Source organism: Bombus terrestris, chromosome 6, assembly GCF_910591885.1.
Source record: "Bombus terrestris chromosome 6, iyBomTerr1.2, whole genome shotgun sequence".
NCBI classification, from domain to species: domain Eukaryota; kingdom Metazoa; phylum Arthropoda; class Insecta; order Hymenoptera; family Apidae; genus Bombus; species Bombus terrestris.
Window position 1 is genome coordinate 2,775,713 of NC_063274.1, and position 24,771 is coordinate 2,800,483.

At 38.7% G+C, this 24,771-nt stretch overlaps 2 protein-coding genes across 9 annotated transcripts in view; both read right to left on the minus strand.

Moving 5' to 3' along the window:
• Positions 1-17,909, minus strand: part of LOC100645521 (epidermal growth factor receptor) — a 175,750-nt gene extending 157,841 nt beyond the window's left edge. The window contains exon 1 of the mRNA XM_012309317.3: positions 17,077-17,909. Coding sequence (XP_012164707.1) covers positions 17,077-17,158 — 82 coding nt within the window. The 5' untranslated portion in view covers positions 17,159-17,909. The remainder of the gene's footprint in view (positions 1-17,076) is intronic.
• A 2,183-nt stretch (positions 17,910-20,092) lies between these two features.
• LOC100645195 (protein NDRG3) overlaps positions 20,093-24,771 on the minus strand; it is a 34,100-nt gene continuing 29,421 nt past the window's right edge. For 7 of the 8 annotated variants that reach the window (XM_048406546.1, XM_048406544.1, XM_048406543.1 and 4 more), the window contains one exon: positions 20,093-23,986. In XM_048406546.1, coding sequence (XP_048262503.1) covers positions 23,841-23,986 — 146 coding nt within the window. In that variant the 3' untranslated portion in view covers positions 20,093-23,840. The remainder of the gene's footprint in view (positions 23,987-24,771) is intronic. The other variant, XR_001098778.3, reaches the window with a different exon arrangement.

Genomic DNA, 24,771 nt, shown 5'->3' on the forward strand with positions numbered 1-24,771 from the left:
ATTTTTTTCAAGTTATGAAAACGTATCGCAGTAAAGGATAAAATTATAACTTAATTAATTATGAAACTTGACAGGGTGATACTTTTAATAATAAAATACGTGACCAAATTTAGACTCTCAAAATTTTGATATACACCACTATGATTTTCAATCTGTTATATAATACGAATGAAATAACAAATTTGTAAAAAATTAACGAGGAAATAGCAGAACATTTTAATCAGAAATAGCAGATGTCCTAGTACATAGAATATTTATAACCAGAATCTAAAGCTCCGGAAGTTTTCACTATTTTTTCTACCATTACTATAAATGCAACGTAGCATCTGTTGTTATTACTATCACTGTTAATCATGTTATTACTTCCATATGTTATATCGTTCATCGCAGTGGCCACGTAAGAAGCAAAGAAGTAGCGGTATAACCAGGGAAGTTGTTAATCTTAGCGCATAGTAGTACCTACGAGAGTTTGAACATGGATCGCGTTAAAGCTGATCCCTGTAGCATCCATGAATCACGACACAAGGAAGTAATCGAAGACGCTAGCAAGCTGGCGAGCTGGCTTTTTTCTCAGAGTCTCTGGACCAGACGCGTCATGAGTTTCCTTAAAACATCAAGAAGAAGCGAGTTGGCCAGCTGCCGGTGTCCATGGAACGCCACGCGGTGCGTAGCATGTGAAAAAAGGGAGAAGAGGCGAAATCCTTAGAACAGGACGTGCTCCTCTCGTACGAGAAAGCCTCGCTTCCGGGTTCGCCTCTGTATTAGATATTCACGTTCATTTCCTATGGGGCAGGGCAGCTGGTGCTTTTTCTCTCCCATTGCCCCCTCGATGAAACGAGAAGGGAACTAACTTTAAAACGTACACCGACGTCCGTCTCCGAGCAACAACAACCTGCTCGAACACCTACCCGTAGATTACGATCCATGAATTTAACCGTTTGTCGCTGATTTGTATATCTATGCAGTTATAAGCATAAGGAAAGTAGCAAAACAGGTTCCATGGAGTTGGAAGGGTTATACACGATGTTAATAGGTAATGAATCGACTCGTGAGAAATTCCAGTTGAAGGAATTTATAGAGATATAATGTTCGAATGTTCTAAACGGCTCATCTACCAGAAACGCGGGAACAATATGGAATAAATGGAACTGCTCAATAAAAATATTAGTAGAGTGAATTTGTCGATTTTTGCTAAAGCGCCAGCGACAAAATGGCTCGAAATACGAGATTTTCATTACGTAAAATAATATGAATGTTCTTTATGACGTGTGTCAGATAGAAGCAGGTAGAAACGCGTCGTATTTCAATACAAGGTTCATCATGGCTCCCCAACTAACGTAAAGACGAGCGGTGACAGGTAAATTGATATATCAATGAAGTATCGGTCAATGAATCGTAATTATGAATGAACACGCGTGTTTATTGGAAACGTATTCTTCGACGTAATGTTTTCTTCTCTGTTAGAGAATATCGTTCGAGAATCAATAAAGTATCGTGTTCTTTCCGAACAATAAAAAGAAGTCCATAGTGTAAAAGTAGTGTAAAAATGGTTCTATTAGGTTAAAATGAAATTCTTAACGCGATCACGTGAGTTCTAGAAAGGGGCATGTTCCCATGATAAAAAGGGTGCTGTGTAAATTGTGCAGGGAGGCAGGATATCTCGCCAGACCTGTCCTAATATTTACGGAACTGAAGTGCCTTTTCACTTTGCTCCCTCGTCTTTTCCTAAAGAGGACACCGCGAAGAAGCTGGAAACCATTTTGACTGTGTACGCGCCCTTTGTGTCCGTTGTGCATCGCTAGACAAGCACTTGGCCCATAAGGAGCAGCAATTTGTGGGGAATTTCGGGATGCTGTCTTGAAATGACGCTTGAAATCGTCTTAAACAGTTCGATGGATAAGGATACCCGGAAACAAAGTAAGCACGGTAAAATGCTAGAGTACGCGCTAGTAAAAGGCAGGTATACATTTCTCAGATATTTCTCTCGGCTGCTCGTCTATAATAACTAGCTTTTACTCTAGTGATGAAAAATGTTAATTAATACGCAGTATTTTTGTAAAAGTGGGAAGTAGATTCACTCTCATATCATAAATTCGCTATTTCCACGTATCATTACCAAAGTGAATTCGTACAATCGTGCATTGATTAATTTTATTATGAACTTCGATAATTCAGGGAATTAAAGTGAATTCGTACAGTCGTGCGCTAATTAATTACGTTACGAACTTTGATAGATGAAGAAATTAAAGTGATGTACTCGTTAACGAACACTTCCCTTATTCATAAGTTTCAAGTACTAAAGGTAATGTGATTAAATCTTGTTCCCACCAACGATACGAGGCCACCACAAAAGGTGCAAAGTATATCGATAGCGTCGTGCCATCCACACTGCTACGAGGTGCAAAGTGGCGCCATTTATTTTCGAACAACAAAGCTGAATGACACCTTAATCTAGCAAATAATGAATCATCCAACGAATTAAGAAATTCCATTATCGTATACAGGTGATTTAAGTAATTTAAAGTCAAATTAATGTAATTTCGAAAGTTGATGACCTCTAAAGTACCTCTAAAGTTATAACGCAAGGAAGCATCGAACCTCAGGAATGTAATAATAATGTCGCGATGGTAATACGGTGGGATCTGGTTTTTGCTATTTACGTATATTGTGTCATGTATATTTATGTATAATGCGAAGCTCTAGGGCTAATGCAACAGGTCTGCGCGTACACGCGCATATACACGCATAGTATACGATGTAAATAATTACATATTCGCCAAGTCGATGCTCGGTGTATGACCGACAAACACGTAGATAATATTGCATTGGCAATAGCTAGGTAAAAGAGCAGCGTGAACGATGCATTCCAACAACGCGCACGTTTATGGCACGCCGTTCTATTAGTATCAAACGACCGTTGCAAATTGCCTCTGTTATTGGGGATTGCATTAGGACAAGCGAGGAATTTCCTGAATAAATTCTGTTAAAAACGTTGTATTACGTGCAATGCAAGATATATCACTCGGAAATTGGACGATAATCGCGGTTAATATTACTAGTGAACTCTTGAGACCTATGTCTGAAATGAAATCTATAAAAAGAACTCAAATCGAAGAAATTTTGTAGCGACAGAAAAAATACGATTCTAAATGATTCTAAGTGTATATATAATAAAAGTGACCTAAAAGGCGTAGCATTATCCTATTGGAATAATTTATTAAAAGGTACGTAATCGCACCAACTTGTACCGTTTCCTTTATTTTAAACGTGTCATAGAAATATTCATGGATTAGAAGTCTTTTCGTTGCACACTATAGGTATAGGTATATCAAAGTGACGAACATCATTAGTCAACATACGTGATAGGCAACGAGTCAAGGGAATACATGAATACCTTATCCAATACGTGCTGCTTTTCCAATCTACCTCTCTTTCTTTCTTTCTTTCTTTCTTTCTGGACACGAACCGTACGTCACTTCGTGGAACTCGTTGAGTTTCATCGGCGACAGGCGTACTGCGTGTGCGGGGATTTTTTGAACGGAGCTTCGATACGCACGCTAGAAAGCATCTTGTCTCAAGAGGAAAGAAAGGGCGAGATACATTATAAGGGCACGCAAAAACGATACAAGGCCGGTAGTCTACTTGTAAAGTTTATTATAATCCAGCTTATCAACGACCATAAGTTTCTCAAACGAGAACGAGTATTATTTGCACTTCTCAAGTTCCACCCTTAAGAAAAATATGGTCATTCATCGATCTATTTAAAGACCTGACACTTTCGTAATTCATTATAGATACAAGGAACTACTATCTTAAAATATTATAATAAAATATTCGTTTCAATAATTCACGTACTACCTTTTTAAGCACTGAGACGATGTTAGTATAACTCAAATTTTTATATTCGCTACCGCCAGTATTGCAAAGGTGGTGGATTGCGTTCAGCACCTTGGCTGAAAAAGATCCTTTACGTGAACCAACAATTCATTTGGCTTGTCGGCATTCACTGGCGGCCGTTCTGACTTGAAGAGGTTCATGTATGCCTTTTTCTACGGGACTAAGTTGCCAGTGCAGGACAATCCAACGCTTTATTGTTCGTTCCTGTGTACAAAGCAGCCTCGATACTACGCAGATTGCATTGACCATGGGCCTATCTTTCGTCCGGAGTAGAAATCTCTCGTGTCATCGAGATCGAAGGAAGAGGGAGCAAGAATTTCGAGGGTGGAAGAATACCTCGTAACTATAATAGGCATCAAGGAGGCCATCGTTGCATGTCGTACGCCTATTCTGCCTACCTTTTTCATCTCGGATGACGAGCTTCGAAAAACAACCCTAAAGAATCTAATAATTATCACTCAAGAGCTTTTTAAGAAAATGTCATGAGTAAAATTTCATTCGCGGATTTCTTCTAACTAGATATGTGGATCGAAAGGAAAAAGTTCATCGGCTTGAGTATCGGCAGCAGTAAAGATGGATGAGTTGAATAATCCAACGAGTCCTTTGGCCGTAGATCAAACGAAGTTTTGTGTGCGTTATTCTGGTTTTGAGTGGTCGCTGCTGGCGTAGTAGATTCCAAAGAAAAAAGGGTACGATATTATATACTGGCAGAGATGGGTAAAGAAGTGCGAGGAAAGAAAGGTCGGAGAAAAACAGACCGTAAACCGCGCGGGACGACACGGGATGTCAGCGTTGTCTTTCTTTTCCCATAACGGGATTGGTAAGAACTTCTTGGATTGATTTACGCATTCAGCACCTCTTTCTACTTCATTCCCTGTGTCTAATTAAGAATTACATGGTACCTGGCGAGAATATTCTAACCTCCATATATAGCGTAAAATAATTACTTCTATGTTCGTTGGAACACAGAGTATTTAAAACTCGCGCTAGTGTTTTACTTCTGTAAAACATATCACTAATATAGAAGCTAAATGCCAGTAACAATCTGATCGACTTTGTCACGGTCTTACACGGTCAATTTTCTACTGGCGTGTTTCGCATAGGTAATCAAGTTCGGTGTAATTTCACGCATGTTCACATGGCGTATTACTAAGTCGCGCGCGTTAAAAAGAAGGTATGGGCGTCTCTGAGCTCGTACACCCGCGAAAAAATGGTCGGCAAGAAGTACGACATATGCTTCTACACGGTGCGGCTACCAAGTGTGCCAACCATACGCACATGGCCGGCAAACTGACTTTTTTTACTTCTTTTACGACACGATGTCCTCTCCTGCGGCGCGAACAGGCGAAACGAGCTTTGCATGCGGCTGTGTTTTCGCTAAGCGGTGTCAGGGGTCAGTAAAAAAAAAAAAAAGAAATCGGACCAAAAGAACAACCTTGGATAGCAGTCGAATAAAGGAAGCTAAAGAAAGAAAAGGTTCTTTCAATCTTTGCCGATACATTCGTATTCCACTTCAGAATTTTTACGAAGGAAGTTTTTATTAAAAATTGGTCTCAGTTCGTCGAAACGACCGACAACCGCATACAACGACTCGTACAGACGTAATACGCTCATGTATTTACCGTATTGCGGAGTTCACAGTAAAGGTATCCTCTAGAAACGAAACCAAAGAGTATCTTATTCCTCTCGCATAAACGGGTTGAGCCAACACGGTGTTCCTTAACCGCGATTGTGTCCGACGAGAAGCAAGCGTACATGCCGCTGCTTCTTCTGGCACTTCCATCTCAGTGGCGTTCCCACACCAAGGCTGCTACCAGAGTGTAACGTTATATCTCCGCCGCGCTATGGTGGTTCTTTCACTATGGCGACCAACTCGTATCTCGCACACGTTGTACTTCAGCAGGCTGCATGGGTGGCCAAAGAGCGACAACAGACCAGATTTCACCGCTCCTTTCAACTGGTCAAGGTGATTTGCAATGTCGAATACGTAAGGGAGAATTTGCTAAGATCAAGAATTACGTCCAGAATCCTTAAACATTCCTTAGAACAACATTCGAATTTACATTCAAGTGTTCGTTTTTCAATTCGTATAAAACACACGTTCTGACAATTTCAGCAGTGATGCCAAGGGAGATCTTCTTCTTCGGAGAAAAAATAGGATTCCTTTAAGACCGTTCGTCCATCTGGTCTTATCTTTTTGCGATCACCAAGGTTCTAAACGTGGCTGAAACGTAAGGTGCATGCAAACTAACTATATACCGACATCTTGCCCTCCGCCTTTTTTTTCTGTCCCTTAAAGGCGTCTGAATTCCCGTCTCAAGTTCAGTGCCACCTACAAACAGGCTCGCAGGTTAGTCTCGGTTCTCCTGCCGCTTGCTTCTCCACCTCCACCAGGCACAGCAGGGCCACGGCGATTCGTACCACGACCACGATGCAATAATGCGGTACCTGAGTGTCTTGGCCCCTCGGGTAACTTAACCCCCAATGCCTTTCATCCCTCCTGGACCCCCCTGTCTCGCCTACTGCAGCCACACCATCCGAGATTCTCTGAAGTCCACGTAACAATGGCCAAACAGATTTTCTTTATACCTATTCTTCATGGATGCGCCATTTTCTTGGTGCACATGCCGTATCATGCGAGGTATGGGGATGTCCTGAAGCTGCAAAAGAGACTCATACCTCTGTGCATTTCGTTGTCCAGCCAAGCTTCGAAAGGGAAGTGGGTTTTCGCTATTTTAACCAGCGTTCGAGTTATATAGCCCTTTCGTACTTGCGTATTTTCACAAATTCTTGAATATTTGTTTTACTAACGACTAGTTCTTTTGAAATGCTTTTTAGAATATAATTTACTTTAAAATAAAGATTTTTGTTTCTTTATCCCTTAATTTTAATAACTAGATTTTGAAACCTACTGAAAATTTTTAATGGTATTAATTCCCTACTGTGAGCCACTCTTAGAGTCTGATTTTATTCACAAACAATAGTACGTATAATATATTTTTCGGAGGATTTAGGATTCTTATCAATTAATTGATAAAAAGATTCATATCGCTTAACCGGGGACGATCAATATCAAACGCGATGTGATCCGAAGGTTACATGTACGTGTTGAAGATGCGAAGGAATGGGATCTCGAGTTCACTTGTTCATCCAGTCTGACCGACGACGAACGACGAGTGGTGGACGTTTATCCCAAGTGACGAAGAGAAGGGAACGCGAGTTCGCGATATCGAGTCCCGGTTTGGACCAGAGCCTCGTCCCCGGAGACATATCTGGGCTGTTTTCTTCAAGACTGGTTGCCTCATTTGGTATAGAAGACAGGCACCTTGCGAGCGTGGACTCGTCTTGCGGCGAATCGAAGCTGCGGGACGGACGGATGTGGCTCGTTCTTCATCCTTTCGGTACAGCGGAGCGTACGTCGCAATTTTACACAAGTTTGTCGTCCGACAGGAAAACATCACCTTACATGGCCAAGCAATACGATTCTTTTGTTCATCGCGCGTTCACGATTCCGACAAGTCAAGGGTTTACGTGGAAACCACGTATTTCATACCAATCGTTCGATACAGTTATTATAAATAACGGATGATAAATGTCAATTTGGAATGATAGCAACGTATTCGGTTCATAGAAATTCTCTGCGATATTCGATTAATCTCTTACGAATTTATCAGAGACCTCTTAAACGAGTATTGCATATTGTAATTTGTAACATTGTATGGGATGTAGAAACATTACGTATATCCAATCCAGGCGATTGAAAGTGAAGAGAATATTCAAATTAAATTTTGGTAGAAGTATAATCTACCTTCCTCAAGTCGAAATTGACCTCATCATCACCTATGATTTTATACGTTTTGATATTCAGAAGTAAAAATATGAAACTGTATGTAAAGAGGAACCCATTAAAATTAATCACCTTTTACAAATATCTTTTATTGTTCAATAATCTTCATTTCTACTGACTGTCATAGATCACCAATTAATTAATTAATAATCATTATTCAGCATATTTTTCTGATGGAATGCCATTCATTTATAAGTAAAGATAATACAAAGATTAATTAAGAACAGAATAAATAGCTAAAAGCAGAAATAAAAACATATCAGCTTGAGTGAAAGTCTACTTTTTCCTTCGAGAAACCTCTCGTTTTCATTAGCACGTAATACACAGTACAATGTGGTATATGACAGAAGTCTTTGAATTGCAAATAACCGAAAGCTGTTCAGAGAAAAGGCAAGAAAGATCTTGTCAGCGGCGTTTTTCCTCCGTGACTGTCAAGAGAAACTCACGATGTTCGATCTGTGGTATACCGAACGACGAGAGAAAAGCCAGACGGAAAATAAGGAAGATTACGTTGCTCGCTATCGTAACGCTTAGTACCCTTTTCCTACTGGGAATCGGATGTCGCCTTTACTCGCGTGACGAGAAACTAGGAGAACACGTGAGAAAAACGCGAGAGCATGATATTCCCTCGTATATGCGTTACCCTTGTAACTTTACTATAATTAAAGCTCGTTTGATTTCTATTTTATACTAATGTTCAAACGTCGGATATCCACGCAAAACAAAACAAACACAAGCGATAAATAATTCCTCGATAAATGATTCTTTAGTCAAACATTTTGGTCCTGATTACATCTAGCGAAACCAATTCTTCAAATTAATTGATATATACGCTTCATTTTTACATATATGCACTCAACGTGTACGAAGATTCTTAAAGATCTTAATTCCAGAAAATATTGTAAAACTACATTCCGCGGACGACACAGCCGCGAGTTTCATCAAGATCGAAGAACGAACGACTAACTCGAAATCCTGAGAAAAAGAAGAAAGAGAAAAACAGCAGAGGGATGGTCGGGGAGAAAGAAGAACGGGAGAAAGCAGAAAGGAGACGCGAGGAAAAGAAAATGGCAAGAAGCGTCGAAGAAGAGCGAAGAAGATTCGAGTAGCGAAGGAGAGGAAGAGGACGCAGGCCGAGGTCTCGTAGCGTGCAATCTTCGCCCATTGAAGACGCGCTGGGAAACTGCACGGTTATTATGCCTGAATGGAACAGGGGACGGGATGTGCAGGACGGGCAGGAATGTCGAAGGTAGCAGAGGATGGACGCGAAACGTACGCGTTACTCCTGGCAAAGGGGAGGTTCTTGCTCCGCAACCGCGACACGCAACCTGGAACCATTGGGTGGGGTTGTCCACGACCGAGTTCCTTGTTCGAAAACTTTCAGGAACCGTGTTTGAAGAGCGAGTGACGGTTTCTCGTGTCGTGGCATGGTCGTTGTTGATTTTACGACGCATTCTCGGTGCCCTCGCTTCGCCAGTTTTATGAACTTACTCGACAGGTTGCCGTTTGATAACTGGTTGCTCAAGTTGTGGCGATTGAATCTACAACCGACCCGATTAACCACGCTTTAAGCGACAATATTATCGCTGTGTAATATTATTTTACGAAAGTCGCAAGCATAGCGGTTCGCGAAAGTATTTGTATTTTTATAGAAAACATTCATGTGTGCGTTGTATGTGTTATACGAAACATCTTGAAATTTTAATAGATTATCATGATTATATTGGTCTTTGAAATCAATTTCAATTGCGGCAACAAAATTTTTCTGTGACTAAATCCAAATTCTAGAATTGATTTTCAGCTCGTCGTATAATGTAAGTAAAATAACAAATCTTGTAACACAGTAATTATAAAATGAAAGCAACGAAAAGTATTCAGCTTTTACTGTAGATCACGTGTTATTCAGACATATTAAATGCCCTAACATCAATAACTGACAGTGTTCTTTAATGTTGGCGAATTTTGATAATCATGTGTATTGCACGAGTTTAGGAGATCTTTCTTACGAGACTCGCCATTGCGATGTGGTCCATTTACGATCGTATCTTAGCTTTCCACTGCTCAGTTAGATTAAAGTTGTCGATGATAAAAACTGATACGCTTCTGTTTCCTGTTACTGCGTATTAACTTCGTTCCACATTATAATGGAGCACCTAGCGGTATCTCTGTTTCTTCATTATCTAACCGTAATAAGAGAACTTATTAACGCGTTGGTATCCACCGGCAACTACTTGTTTTTTTCCTTTATGTAACAGTCTATCGAGGCCATTGCCACAATTTTGTTTCGCGCACATCCGTGAAAGACTTTTCTTCCACCACGAGATCCTGTTCTTTTCTCGGTATGCGCGTTTATGTGCAAGTGCGTGCGTATCTGGAGACAGGATGCTGACGAGTGGATCATCGAAGCGGCTGGAACGCCTCCATTCAAAGAGTCAGTATCGTACAAGTCACGTACAAAACATGCTTGATAAGAAGCACCTATAGACGGCCATACGGCAAGTATTTAAAAAAGGATCCCGAATGTCATGAAAGACACATTCGACAACAAAAGTAGTGCACAATTCGACATAATTGTGATACAGCTTCTGTAACGTTATTTGATACGAACAACTATTTCAACTGATGAACTAGATATTGTCTGTTCAATAACTCTGATGATCTCATTCGCTTTTATCATTTTAAAATAAAATATTTCATGGCGAACAACAACCGAGAATTCTGACGATCGTTCATTCGACAATCGTTGTGGTTAAAGATACTATATTGGAAAATTTATGTTTTCCAAAACTTTGCCACCATGCAATCGTTGCACCATCTCGAAATAGTCGGTCGAGAAATTAGACGAATTCATCGATTTTTCTGACGCTTTCTCTCCAAGACAACGTCTTGCTACAAGCAAGAAACATCATCTCGGCATTGAATTCCGGGCCAATACGGACGCCCCCCTCATCAACCTCAATTAAACTCCACCGTCTCGCACTTATGCTCACTTCGCACCCGAGGCGCACCGAGTGTTGCTGGTGTTAAGTCACTATGTATTATTGGTCGAGCGAGTTCGTCTCAAGAAGGTTGTTCTGCAGACTTGGAATCATCAAAGGAATCCTTGTTTCCTCGTTTCTGATCGCAGAAAACTGCTACGAATAAGCGAACAATCGCCCCTCGTACGAATTACTTCGCGTTTTTGGTGCCTGCTCGAAGAAAGATCAAAGAGTGCAATTAAAACTTTCGATTTGAATTTGACTTTTTAATCCATTAGTGATGACGAGTACTTTCTTCGCGCGTTTCCAGTACGCGGTCCAGTGAACTTTACATTGCTCACACGGCGTGCAGTAGAAAGTTTCTTGTTTACATGTTATACATTATACAGCAATTATAAAATCGCGCTCTATTGTATCGCCGCGAATTTCTCAACATTCTCGTACGTCCAACGTTGCCTGTAAGCGTCGCGTCGGTCACTCCAATTCCCGATACCAAGAACAAAGGCGACGCGACGTGGTATTTCAACACGTTGATTTATAAATCTTCATTTTTTTGCTATTCGACAGCAACGAAGAAGAAAGATAAGTAAAGATAAATACGAGTGGCGATTGATCCCTTTAGCCTTGTCGACTAGCGACATTTAGACTGTCACGATCAGCAACCATTAAGGATCCACTAAGATCTTTTCCTGTTAGTGACCCTCGGAGTGTGACCATGCTCCTTGAGACCTGTATGATTCAAATTTCACGCCGGACATGACGTTGAATATCACCGTTAGGATTATACATCGGTAAGAGCAATGTCGTTGAACTTCAATGCTCGATCATAAAAAGGTAGATCCTCGATTCGACGAGGGCCGTCTCAAAACCTTCCAGTGTGGCGATGAATGCGAGCAGCGTGTAGGTCTTTGAACTTGCTCCTTACGAGCAACAAGACTCGATTTCGAGCATGCACCAACGTTTCTTTTCACGGCGAGCGTGCGTTTCGGAAGAGGCTCTATATCATTTTCTCACGTCCTGAGTGCAGAACAGAAAAGCCAGATACGATCTGACAGCGAGCGAACATCGAAATCCGCAAAATCTTTCACGCAAGATTGAATATCGACCGACGATGTAGAAGCAAGCGAGTAAAGGAGAAAAAAAGGAAAGAAAGGAAAAGATGTTCCACGTCGATACAAAATTGCATCGACAATGTGTTACAATTACATTTTCCAAGAATCTTCTCAATTTTTTGAAAGTCGATAATTTCTCGTTAATTTCAAGATAATACCCTAGTTCGATAATGAAATCGATAAGATTATCGTACAAAGATTTTCTTCGTTGAAGCACGAAGTCTAAATTAAATTACTAGACGCTATTATATTAATTATATTGATCATATACACGGAGATTACCATTAAATGCCCATTAGATGACTATACCATTACACGCAAACGTATAGAAAAATTCTTCATCGGACAGGAGAATTATATTTTCTTTCGGTTTACGCAAAACCGGATGACGCATCCTTTAATAGAACAACGACGAGAACATAAAAAGCTTCTTAAGAAAACGTTAGTAAGATTTACTTCGGAAAAATCCTCAACTGGATTCAACTAGAAAATCAGTTATTCTATTTGTAACAAGTTTCTGAGCGGAAGATAGTGGATTTGGCGCCAATTTTCGCTATTCATAACGAAGATTATGGACGTAAATGAAGAAATATACGCACGAATGAATTTCTTCGTCGAGCACAAGCAAAAACCTATCTTGGAAATATTTAATTCAAGAATAAACATGTTTCATACACGGTAGTTTCAAACTTTACGTTCAAAGAACTTTCTTACGGGCAAGTTGGTGCAATCGTTTTTTTTTCACATATACGTAAACCGGAATGTAACGAGAATTTCTCTCTTGCACACTCTTCAACGTGTTACGAATTACGCTCCCGTAACATTGCAGTCAATACCGTCATAACTTGCACGTAGTCAGGTCATTCTGAGATTCCTGCGTAGAATGAAAAGCAACATGAATGGAAGAGAGGTAAGCAGTCACCGTTAAACCCTCGCAGCAGGATGCATCTTTCGCCCGTAAGCTAAATGGACTCCATTTCACTCAGAATTCCTTGACCACGTTGCCAGATTTTCGTTTCCGATCTCTGACCAATTATGAAATTTATGCGTTTATGAATATGTCAGAATAATTTTTACCTAATAATTAAGAGGCTGATCAGAGAGGAACGAGCGTAAAGAGAAAGATTATACAACCGTTTTGTTGTAGATATTGATTCTGAAAAATTTTATTATTATCAGCAAGAGCTTTGCGTACTACCGGAACCTCTTCTCGTAATTTCTCGTAATTCTCGTAAATTCAATTTCTACAATATCTGTGAAGACACATATCGACATTAGTTTAAACATATTTGGTATTTGATGATAATGTTGTTTCATAAAATCACTCCAAACTATTTAAATATAGAACAATATGATTCTCTATAGACTAGACGAAAAATCTGACATAAAAGTTATCTACCATTGAAATAGCTGTCCACAGCCTAGTTTATTACACAGGCAACTAAAATGATACCAAACTATATAGAGTATTCATAGAGAGAGTATGGCACAAAGTCAGAATAATCGTGGAATGTCGATGGGGCACAATTGGCTTTTTGTGCGCGCTTAGATTCGGCGGGTGTATCATTTCATTAACCCATTAAACAATTACGGTTAAGCCCGGTACACTTAGGCTCGTGTCTACAACCAGCTGTGAATGCGTTCCTTGTAATTGAACTACGTTAGTTCGGTCTCTTTCTTGGTTTGCCAGACACGTGGGTCCGAGGTTCCTACCATAGAGATTGACAATCGTGTTCCCACTAATTCTGAACATCCAGTCCATGCGACTGTCTAATTAATATATTACCGTTTTCACTTATCCATCCCACTAAACGATCTATGATTTTCACCATCGATCGTTCAATTCCTTTCTTCTGTTCCTAAGCGTCTTTATTGTGAAATATTTCGAAGAAATATCAAGAAGTTAAAATAGAAATTAATATTTTGTTCACATTGCTCCTACTGCAAACGAAAGTTGGTAAGGTGGAGTTGTATGTTTGCAGTAATCTTCGTTACGAAATGATTACGGCGGTTGTGCATGGCGGAAATGCGGCTTGGATAGCACGAAGTAACATAGAGAAATAAGTATGTATATCGTTAGAACGCGAGACAATGTACTAAGTAAAGCGTGGTCGATGCACGAGGTGAATGCATTGTCGCTCGACCCTGATTGCTTCTGCTGCCGCCACAGTACCAGCAGAGATAGCTCAATTGTTGAACATCCAATGCTGCTAAAGTTCATTCATGATAAGTCAAGGGCGTTAGGTACTATTTTCAATAAACAAGATATAGACCGAATTAATTGACCTAAACCTGGAGCTTTTTTTAGAAAGTAGTTGCTAAAAAATTATCCAAGACAGGTAATGATCACAAATTGAAAACTTCTTCTACACCATTGTACACGATATTTAAAGTTATCTGTCATGCAAGATGTGCAAAACTTTTAATTTATAAAGTAAGTGATGTAATATACACAGTCGAATAATATTATATTCATTTCTTCTCGGAAGAAATCAAAAGAACTAGAATATCTCTCCACTAAAATTAATCTAACGTACGATTTAGGCTATGGTCACAGTAGATGCGTGCTCTAACGAATGAAATGTATATATTACACGTTCTAACGTACTCATTAGAATAACAATCTCTTGCATACACATATCAAAATCGTCAAGCTTCCATAAGCTTTAATGGGAGTGTTATTAGTCCGAGATAATAGAAGAAACGGAGCAAGATGTAAAACCTTGTCACAAGTAAGAGGAGAAGCATCGCGATGGTCAAATCACTTGGAAACATCATCGCACAAGATGATTCGCGAGGTGATGCGTCATCGGTAGCGATCGTCGTCATCGACATCGGTTCAAGTGGTGTTGACCCGAACTCGTTCCCTTGCATCCATGCGACTCGTTATCAATTCGTGGGAACGCCATGGCTATCCCGTACTAATTTTCCACCCGACGATCTCATTCGCGACAAGGTTTGCTAGAATAATTATCCTCCGAGAAGATACGTGAAAAAATGCCACGTAAACGACTTTAACAAGTGTGAACCATACGAGTAATACGAAGGAAGAAGGAGAATATCATCTCGAGTGGTTTGGAACATGAATTAATGCTGTTACTAAATATTCCTAATGGCAGAGTGAAAGGATATTTGTCACGTTCACGCCAAGTTTCTACCCGAATAATTCTTGATTAAGATAACATTCCTTTGATCGGTCAAACAGCAAAAACGAACCAGTAACCAGCAACTGCTATAACAGTTTATTAACAATTGTTCGTTCGATAGATCAAACGTCATCGATGCTAATGTGTTCGTGAAAAGAAACTAATTTCTGATATATTATCCAAGGCGAATCAAAGAACAGGCCGATAAATTTCTGGACGTAAAGATTTACTTTTATTATTCCGACTTTACTCTTTTGCTCGACAGAGAGCATCCTGGACTGTCCCAAGATCAATTACACATTTCTAATTCGCGTCCCGATCATTTCATAGCTACCGCGAAATCGTAGCGTTCGATTCGAGTCTCGACTTCATGGTTGGCTGACTACCGCTCCTCTATGTCTTTCCTTCGCATACTAAAGAGAGAAAAGAGAGGAGAGACGTTGCGTCAAGAACGCGAGGGAACGCGTTCTTGTCTCTTCCGCAGGTTGCTACAGCTTTTTCACTCGACCGATACTCGGTCGAAGAATTCAATGAAGAATCGGCACATGATGTTTGATTCTACCATTTCCTCGCCATATTTGGTATGTCGCCTGTATACCATTTCAACGTGGCTCTTTTACCCGACAATTTTTTACAATATCGTCGATTAATCGATATAATGAGGTATTGTGGAGGACAAAGATCGATCGGAAAATAAATCACAGTATATGCAATCTATTCTACTAGTAATAAATCTCTAATACGATTACATGCTTGAATGGAAGGAATGTAGAAGCCTACAACGCGATATCAGAGAGAAGTAAAATAGTAATTATATCTACGAGTATGACGGACAAATCTAATCGTGCACCGAGTAAGCGAAATCGTGACGTATTATCGTTTGTGCGTGTCATTTGATTGGAGGACCGATTCTTAATTAAACTCGTATGTAGTCATTGGATGTGTACAAGTGGATTGCAAACTGATCGTTTGAAATAACAAAGAGCGAGTCGCAAGAAAGCACCTGGCAATAGCTCGCGATTCTTAAGGAATGGTATTCACGGTTTAACAAAAGTTCCAAACGAGACACGTTGTACCATTGGCCTCATTCTTGGCCGAGCGCTCTGGGTGAACCGATCTTATTAAGGCTTAATTAGCCATTTAACAAGATATATTTAACTTACGGTGTACACAACGGCCACATGACGAAAAGTGAAAGAATCTGAGGTCGTTAAGCAGTCGATGCATTAATTACAATAGATTTTACCGAGAAACGAAACATTTACTTCGTTCCCTTGTTGGTATTTTAATCATCAAGTAAGAAAGATAAACATACATGTTTTTCGTTGATTCGAAAATATGGAGCAACGAGAGAAAGAAATTGGAGCAAAGGAAGAGAATCACGCCTATATGTTTCTACCAGGGATCTCCTATTTGCTTATCTGCAAGGTAATAGCGTCTGCTTGTTGTTTTGCTGAGATAGGGGATTTTTATTTTAAGTTTGATAACGCGCTTCAGGTGAAATCTACAGGTGACGAATCAAAATCGCGAATATTTCAAAGTGTACATATTTGTATTATTTTTAATCTCGCTAAATTCACATTAAAAGAATGTTACTTCCAATGTTGTCGCTTCTAATAACTGTATTTGTTGGACAACTTTATTAAAGACCTTGATAAAAAAAAATTACGTTTTATGTTTACAAATGAAACTTCGCTGCAAAACTATGAATCACAAAGCAATTGTTGCGTGATATTTTATTCATTCAATTGCGTGATATATTTATATATATTTATAAATGTACGTTGCATGAAAAATGATTAAGATGCTCTTTCAGCACATAAGTAATGTAAAGCAAATAAAAACTGTTAAAATGATTCAACTATATACAGCATTGTTCATAAATTTACGCTACAAAATAAAAAGAAACTATTTGCCGTAAGCAACAGTTACCTGTATCAACCGATTAATACACGTAAATGTCTAGCATCTGTGTTTTTTTAATTTTTTCGCTAAAATATGTTTACGCTCTATGTTTTGATGCGGTAATAGGTTCCTATTTCGAAACTTGATATGATTTCTCAGTTGGAAGAGAGAAAAATAAACAATTGACGAACCTCTTTCCTCGATGACGTCGGCCTTGACGACGTACACCAGCACGAGGAGTACGCAAACCCCGAGGATCCTGGCTAGTCTCATCTTTTATCCGGGCCTTTCAATCCAGGAAGAATTCCCCAGGCACCTTCACAATAAAGATCGACGCATATCCACTACACCAGCACCGCACACTTAATAATGTCGCACTATATATCACTCCGAATTTTTTTGGACGCCCCCTGAACGATTTAGCGACAACAGGGCGATGGTAAATAGTTCCACATCGAGAATCAAGTGTCATAGAAGTAGTAACAAGTTGCTTATTACGGTATCAGGTGAATTAGACTTCCATCGGAATCTCTTCGTCAGATCTATATATCAGTCCACTTCAAATCATTCAAAGTCTGCATCGTACTACACACGCTCCGTTTCAGTTCCGCGAATATTCCTCAATTCGAATTGCTTATTCGAATTAGGCAAGAAGCACGAAAAATTCGAACCACGTTCAAATTCAAGCGTTTTGGACGCATGCGCGCGTAACGACTACGTTTTCACCGTGATTTGTTTTGTAACAACGCCGGTTGCACACGGGGGAAGAACGATTTCTTAAACACTCTGTGACAAAGACACTGCAATTTCACTGATTCGAATGGACGATACTCACTCGCGATTTGTTCGATGAAAATACATATTCATCGAACGATAATTTAATAAAATTCGACTACCGTATACGAAGAAATTGGGTTTAATGTAAGAAAGCGCTTGATCGACCACCTTCTCAGGCGTCTCTCGGTGGACAGCCTTACTCCCACGCTGGCCGAGTCAAGAATACGCGCGCCTTGTCAAAGACGAGTCGTGATTCCGTTCGAAGACGGCAGGTGGCGGTAACATTGGGGCCTGACGGACGTTTACGAACAACGCCGATGATCAACGAATCGATAAGCGGCATCGCTGAAAGTGCCTGCATAGATATAAACATCGATTTTTAAATACGTAATTACAAAATGAGTAATATTTCATCGAATCATATTGTTAGTGTTTATACGAACCATGTTTATCGACACACCTTAACCTTACATTAATTGTTGACATTACACGATCGATGTAATGTTGTAAAATCGTATTGTACATACAATACGAATGGAAGGATTTACTTGTTTAATTGTTTAAAAATCACAGATTGTCAGTTAAAATTCAAATGCATCGGGTCATTGTCCATCGAGCCAGGTAAGACATGTCGGCATATACGGGCCTGTCGATTCCTTGAAGACAGTAGTCGTTTGATCGTCGCAAAAATCATCGAGAGACTGGTTTCTCGTCGCCGAGGAACGCATCTAGAGTACGTGTGCACATGCAACTGCGTACCCAAGAGAAAACTTGATACAAAAAGGTTACGATGAACTACGGTGGAAAGAGAAAATACGTCTACGATCGATTTTCTATCGATTAATTTAAAACGATGTAAGCTTTTTTATCGAATGAAAATAAATAACTGTAAATAGTTTTTATCATGTAACGTGTATATCTGTAATATTGAATATATTTAAAACAATTTGAAGCACGTGTTACTTTATAAAGATAAATACATTCTTTTCAGTTGGTATCTTTATTTACATACGTATATCGAGATTTCAATCGAACACAAAGTTCGATATTTGACATTTGGCAGCACTGTATCCAAACAAACGTTTGCGAGGGAGAATAGTAACAAACGGTGTGAATTAACAATGTATGTTTAGTTGCTAAAATAATGAGTTTAAGTAGCGAGAAGTGCAAGTTTAATGATAATTTATCTTTAATTTCAACTATGAAAACATGGGAAAAATCTCGATGCTTCGAGATAGAGTGAATAAGGGACATGTTCTTCGCACGATTTGGATGGGACAAAAATAGAGATTGCAAATGGAAGGGACTTTTTATCTATACGATATCTTTCAACAGGTAAGTACAAATGAAGTATCCTTATACTTGTCGTAGCAAGTTTTTCCCGATGTACGTGGCACATAATCATACGGTGATGCGATACAAGTAAGAAAATACTGTCAGTCGAATACCTATATACAATAAAATTCTGATGATCGACACTTCTGCACGTAGACATTTTCGAAACTTTGTTCATCACGTATTCACAGTCATAGAAGTATTATTAATTAAATATTTGTTACAAATAATTCCGATGTAACATATTTTAATCTCAATCTTGTTATGAAATAATCTTTATTGACATTATTTGTTCAACTTATTGAATTTCTTAATCGTTGTACCTATGTCTAATCCATTATAACTTTCATATGATCGATACGTGGATTGTGAAGTTCGATTATGAAGGAAAGCAACATGGCGATTCACTTTAAGCGAATGTTTCATTCCAATCGAAGTACTTATATGATTTTATATGGAAACGAAATATTATCGTTTGATTTGTACATTTTATCCTTCTAAAATCCTTTACAAATGTCTTCATCGCGAATTTCTTTCCCTGTAAGCTGTTTTGCTTCTTTTAAATCGTTATACCAGATCCTCCTGACTCACTGGTTCCCAGATGAGATCCGGGACCCATAATGCGTGTTCTTTTGGCAGTTTTTTCTTGCATGAAAGAAACAAGAAGGAATATGTTTATTATCAAAGATATAAGACGATAGTAGAGAGAGTATGTGCAGGAAAAACACGTTTACGGCTTTTGTCTGTGTGTAAAATATCTTTCGTTAATTTTTCTGTGTTGGCTTTATATGAATGATAATAATGATATATTTTTTCAACTTAAGAAAAAGATAGATTTTATAATTTACTTACCATATGATTATTGTAATAACAATTAACATTCACATAGGTATAAAGAAATATTTCATTGCTTTCCCCTTTGTTTCATAATTTTTATACTACATCTCTTGGAAGAAATAATTTTTTAAAAACAAATGGAATAAACAAATATATTTTTTATGTAAAGTATAACAAATTAAATGGAAGTTCAGTAATCGGAAACATTAATTTGATTCAGTGTGGAAAAGGAAAATTTTATAAGAAAATTTCCGTTTCTTTCTTTTTATGTTCATTTATTATAAATAACAAGATGTATATTCGGTGCGCACGTGTTGTTTAACCTGTATATTTATAGATATACTCAAGCTCCGTCTAAGTTTATTTCGCTTACTGTACTATACCTTGTTTTACTTTGAGTTGTTGTCAGTAATATATTTTTTCCGCTACAACCTATTTGATGATACGGCGCGAGGAATTTTTTGGAAATTTGCTTCGGAGGCAAAAGCTCCACGCAGCACCTCAAAGAAAAACATCGCTATCCTCTCGCGAGATTGTAGTGGCGTTTTGATACCGATTTTTTGTGAACGGCCGTGTGCAAATGAACTTTTTTTTTAAGCCCTTCGTAACCAACAACCATGTCAGTTTCGCACCCCCTTCGAGCTTTATAGACATTCAATCACCGTTAGCATTTTCAATTAAAGTGCAGATACGATAGAATTCTCGGGATATCGATAAGTTGTTGTTTTTCCCTCTCTTTCTTTTTCATTGAATCATAACGAATATAATATAATTCGTAAATTAATTCGTACTAATGATATGCGTACTCGTGAACATTATCAATGAAAGATTAAGGATTAAGATTAGATCTTGTTGAACGGTTGTACAATGCGTAATGGTATCACACTTTTCCACGATATGTTCAATCAAATATAATTAATAGGGAAACGTTGTGAGACTTGAACGTTGTGGATCTAATCCGTTCTTGAATGTTTCTATAATGCAGCTCCAAGAGCGACGTGGAAACGAAGGGATTAATAGTAATGTGTCGGTGGTCCTTCGAAGCTACGGTTACTCTTATAGCGCTCGCGGTTTAGCAATGATTAATGCGTGCATACCTTTATTTTCTCAATCCTCTCGAAGAATCGAGCCTGAAAGATCTAATACTAAGCTGTCGACTACAGATCTGTCTTCAATTCGCCGGCCTAAATAACGCGCCATAGGTATACATCTATAATATATTCGCTCTTTTTTTATAAACTCTCTTTTACATGAAACGATTAAACCTTTCGTCCCTCGATACGTCCTTTGTCTCGACTTTCGTCGTGTTTTCGCGCATCTTCTTCTTTTACGACTTTCCGATTAAAATACTGTCGTTCTTTTTTTCTTCATTAATCGAGAAACGATACTGTATATCTCACCGACGTGCACAGTACACGCCATTGATGGTTGTAAATGCCGTACTACAAAAATTTTGCCAGGGTTTTGGAATTTCAAAGAAATTTCGTAATTTTTATGTATATCCTTTTTTATCGTGTTCCATAATTTTCGTAGAATCCTCTTTACACAGAGATAATTTCTACACAACTTATTAACTAATTAAAAAAAAAAAAAAAAAAAAAAAATTGAAACTGATCAAAGGACTGGATATGAATTTCACTCGATTGAAATATAAGATATGTAAGAAATTTCGAGCGTCCGCTCCAGATAGCCGAATTCAGCGGAATTTCCAGTGGCGATTATTACCATGAATGTAGCGTATTGCACGCTTTCGTTTTGAAAGGACGCGCGAAAATTGGGAAAATCCGGGACGTACGGGAATCGTAATATATAAAACTAAAGGCGTTGAAACTTTCGAAAGCTACGTACGACATCATGTAGCAGGCACGTCTTATCATATCACGCTAAAGGCTTTAAGAAGCCTGGTAGAACCGTACTGAGGTATCGAACCAGATACTTCTTTTTTATTTAATTTTTTGCGATCTTTATTTCTTTTTTGAACGATTATCTACGTATTCTCGTTCCTATGTATATCACGCGAACGCATGCTTTCATACGCATACGTTCGTTTCCTCTTTTTCTCGGTTTCACATACACACGCTCACATACATACATACATCCTCGCTTCTAATTATTTCTAAACGCTTGAAACTAAGGAAAGGGTGCGAACGGTGCGCGAGCGCAAACAAATGAACGAACGTTTCTTCCGTTGTCGGGCAAGGAAACGTTATTTATTTCATAGGATTTAGCCGTTCGAGGATGTTTAACGCGCGAATATCCTCGGGCAGACTTCCTGTTTTAACACGAAGCACATATCACACGTGCAGGCCTACGAGAATTTTTTCTTATCGAGAGAACACGGACGGTCGTTCGTCACGACCGATTGCTTTAGGCTTTATTTTGTTGCATTCCTCCACTTGAAAAGTGTCCGTGGGTAACGAACAAGCGACATCATCGAAGATGTCGACACGTCTAATCTGTCGATACCTACCTTTGTTACCTCGTTTTTCTTTAATTCTCTGTACATCGTGTCAGCGACACGTTCGATTTTGCTCGTAACCGTGTAACGTGTCTTATTGATCGATCATCGATTTATCGCGAGTAATAAAGCCAGCCCGTCAAATTCGATAAGGATGCATAAGCGACGACGAGGCTCGACGATTTACTCGTGATTCACGGAAAGCTTTTAGTAGGCGCGGCTGGACGGGTTCAAATTTATAAAAAGACATCACGCTTTTTGTTGTCCGTCGATTCGTTTGAATAAACGCGAATATCTGCTCGAATTGTGCGCAATGCTCTTTCCACGAACTTGACTCCCTTGATTCTGCACCTACCAGTCGTTTCTTGCATCTCCTTATGAACACGGAAAGCAATAGTGCGCGCTTCTCTACGATGCAGTGCTACCACACATGTTCGTCTTTAGTGCAATTTGATTTTTTTGCACATCGTTTTCAATAATTATTACTTTTACGCTTTTAGAATCATCGATCGAACCGTTCGATCATCCCTACCCTTCGTAATCGATCCATCGTTAAACCATAATTAACGGTCCGTTAAACTAAATTCCTTTTTTCACGCGCATTATACGATGAGTACCTTGATCTTGTTCCGTTCAGATCATCGTTACTCTGCTCTGTCATCTTTTCTGTTTCTATTTTTCGTGTTGCTCCTTTGTAAAAGTCGCAGTTAAGTAAAACCATGATTTCGTTGTTTCTGACGTTGTACGAGAACCGTATCTGCGAATAGATGAATACGATGGTTGTTGGCTTTCGATGCGTCAGATGTAATTTGTAATCGCATATTCCTAATCTCAAATTCACCTTATTAAAACGACCGTCGGTAATACGCGATATAATATTCGCTGAAATTTTAAAAAAATACGTTGTTCCGCTGAACAAAGATTGCGTAGGATTACAACAGTAAAAATTGTCACGTTGTGTGTTGGCAAAAATTGTCTCCAGCTTTTTAAAAGTGAACTCGCGTGTTAATTCTGAATTATATTGAACGTTTAAAAGTCCCGTGGACGATAACCGGCTTAAACGGTGTATCATTGATTCAAACGATAAAATCCTCGTTGCATTTGAAATAAAATCTATCCGACTAATCTAATCTATTATAGAAAGTTAATAGAAAAAAAAAAAAAAAAAAAAACAAGTGAAACGTGCATTATGGTTGCTACAAAATATCTTGTACCATTGGAAACGTTCATTCCGCTTGTAAATATCTTAGTCTCGTTATAAATAAAAGGGAAGTAAGAGTAAACTTAAAACGAATACATCAAAGTAAAAATATGCTTAGAACTAAAAATCGAATAATCGATATTAGCTTGATAAACGAAAATTAGGAGTTAGAGCCACGTTTATCGTTGCTCCGACGAAGCCTTGAAAAAAATCGATGTACGATTCGATCTGCGTCGTTCTCTTTTTCTTTTTCTTTTCTTCATTTTCTTTTTCTTTCAAGTTCATTGCATGCTTAGTCATTCGGAAAAAATAACCAATGGTAAATTGTGGAATTTCTCGAGAAAAATTTAACAAACGACTGCCTCCGATATAGGATTCTCGGTGATGTGTATAGTGGCGGTGGGCCAGTCGATCTTCTTACTGCAAACATGATTGAGTCCTTCGAGGGAAGCCAGTCTGTAGTCAGCCATTTTCAACGGTGATAGTGGTGCCACTGTAAAGAAAAATAAACGAAAATTCCAGGTCAGAGTAATTGGAGTGCTGAATCACATTCTTCATCCTCGTATCGAGGTTTCTAATACGAAAGTATCCACATGTATGTCCCGTTCGTTCGAAAACAAATAAACTCATCGTATCGTAAATAGAGATAAAAATCGAAACGTAAAATCGTTAAAAAGGGATTAAACATTTAGCTTGATCGAACGAAGAGATTAAAAAGATAAAGAGGACAGAATAAATAGAAAGGCACACATGCAAAACGAGAAACAAGAAGGTTAGAATAACGTGTGTGTCAGAGTGAAATTGTTTTATGTGCAAGGCATGTGATTCGGCATAATTTGTTGTTCGCTATTCTACTGCCCAGTATGTGCGGAGTCTTTCTTTCATTGCACATTTTTATAAATACTATCTGTTAATGTCCCACCATGAGTATATGCTGCTATAAGAAAACAGATTAAATAATTTAAAATTTGAAAACAGCCTAGGTATACTTCCGTTCGAAAGATCGACTTCTACGAGGAAGCGATAGTAAGGTGTCTCTAGAAAGATATTTGATTTATCGTTGATTGATAAAGGCTACTTCATACCAACTACCGATAAGAACAAACAATGATAGAACTCAGTCGATAAAACTTTACCATGATCTTGTGATCCTAGTAAATGAATCCTCATTGTAGTGAAGATTTTTAAGAAATTCGTTAAATAAAAAATTAGTCGAATAAATATATGAAAATGCAATGCAATCTCGAACTAATCCTCTCGCTGTAACTCTTCGTATAC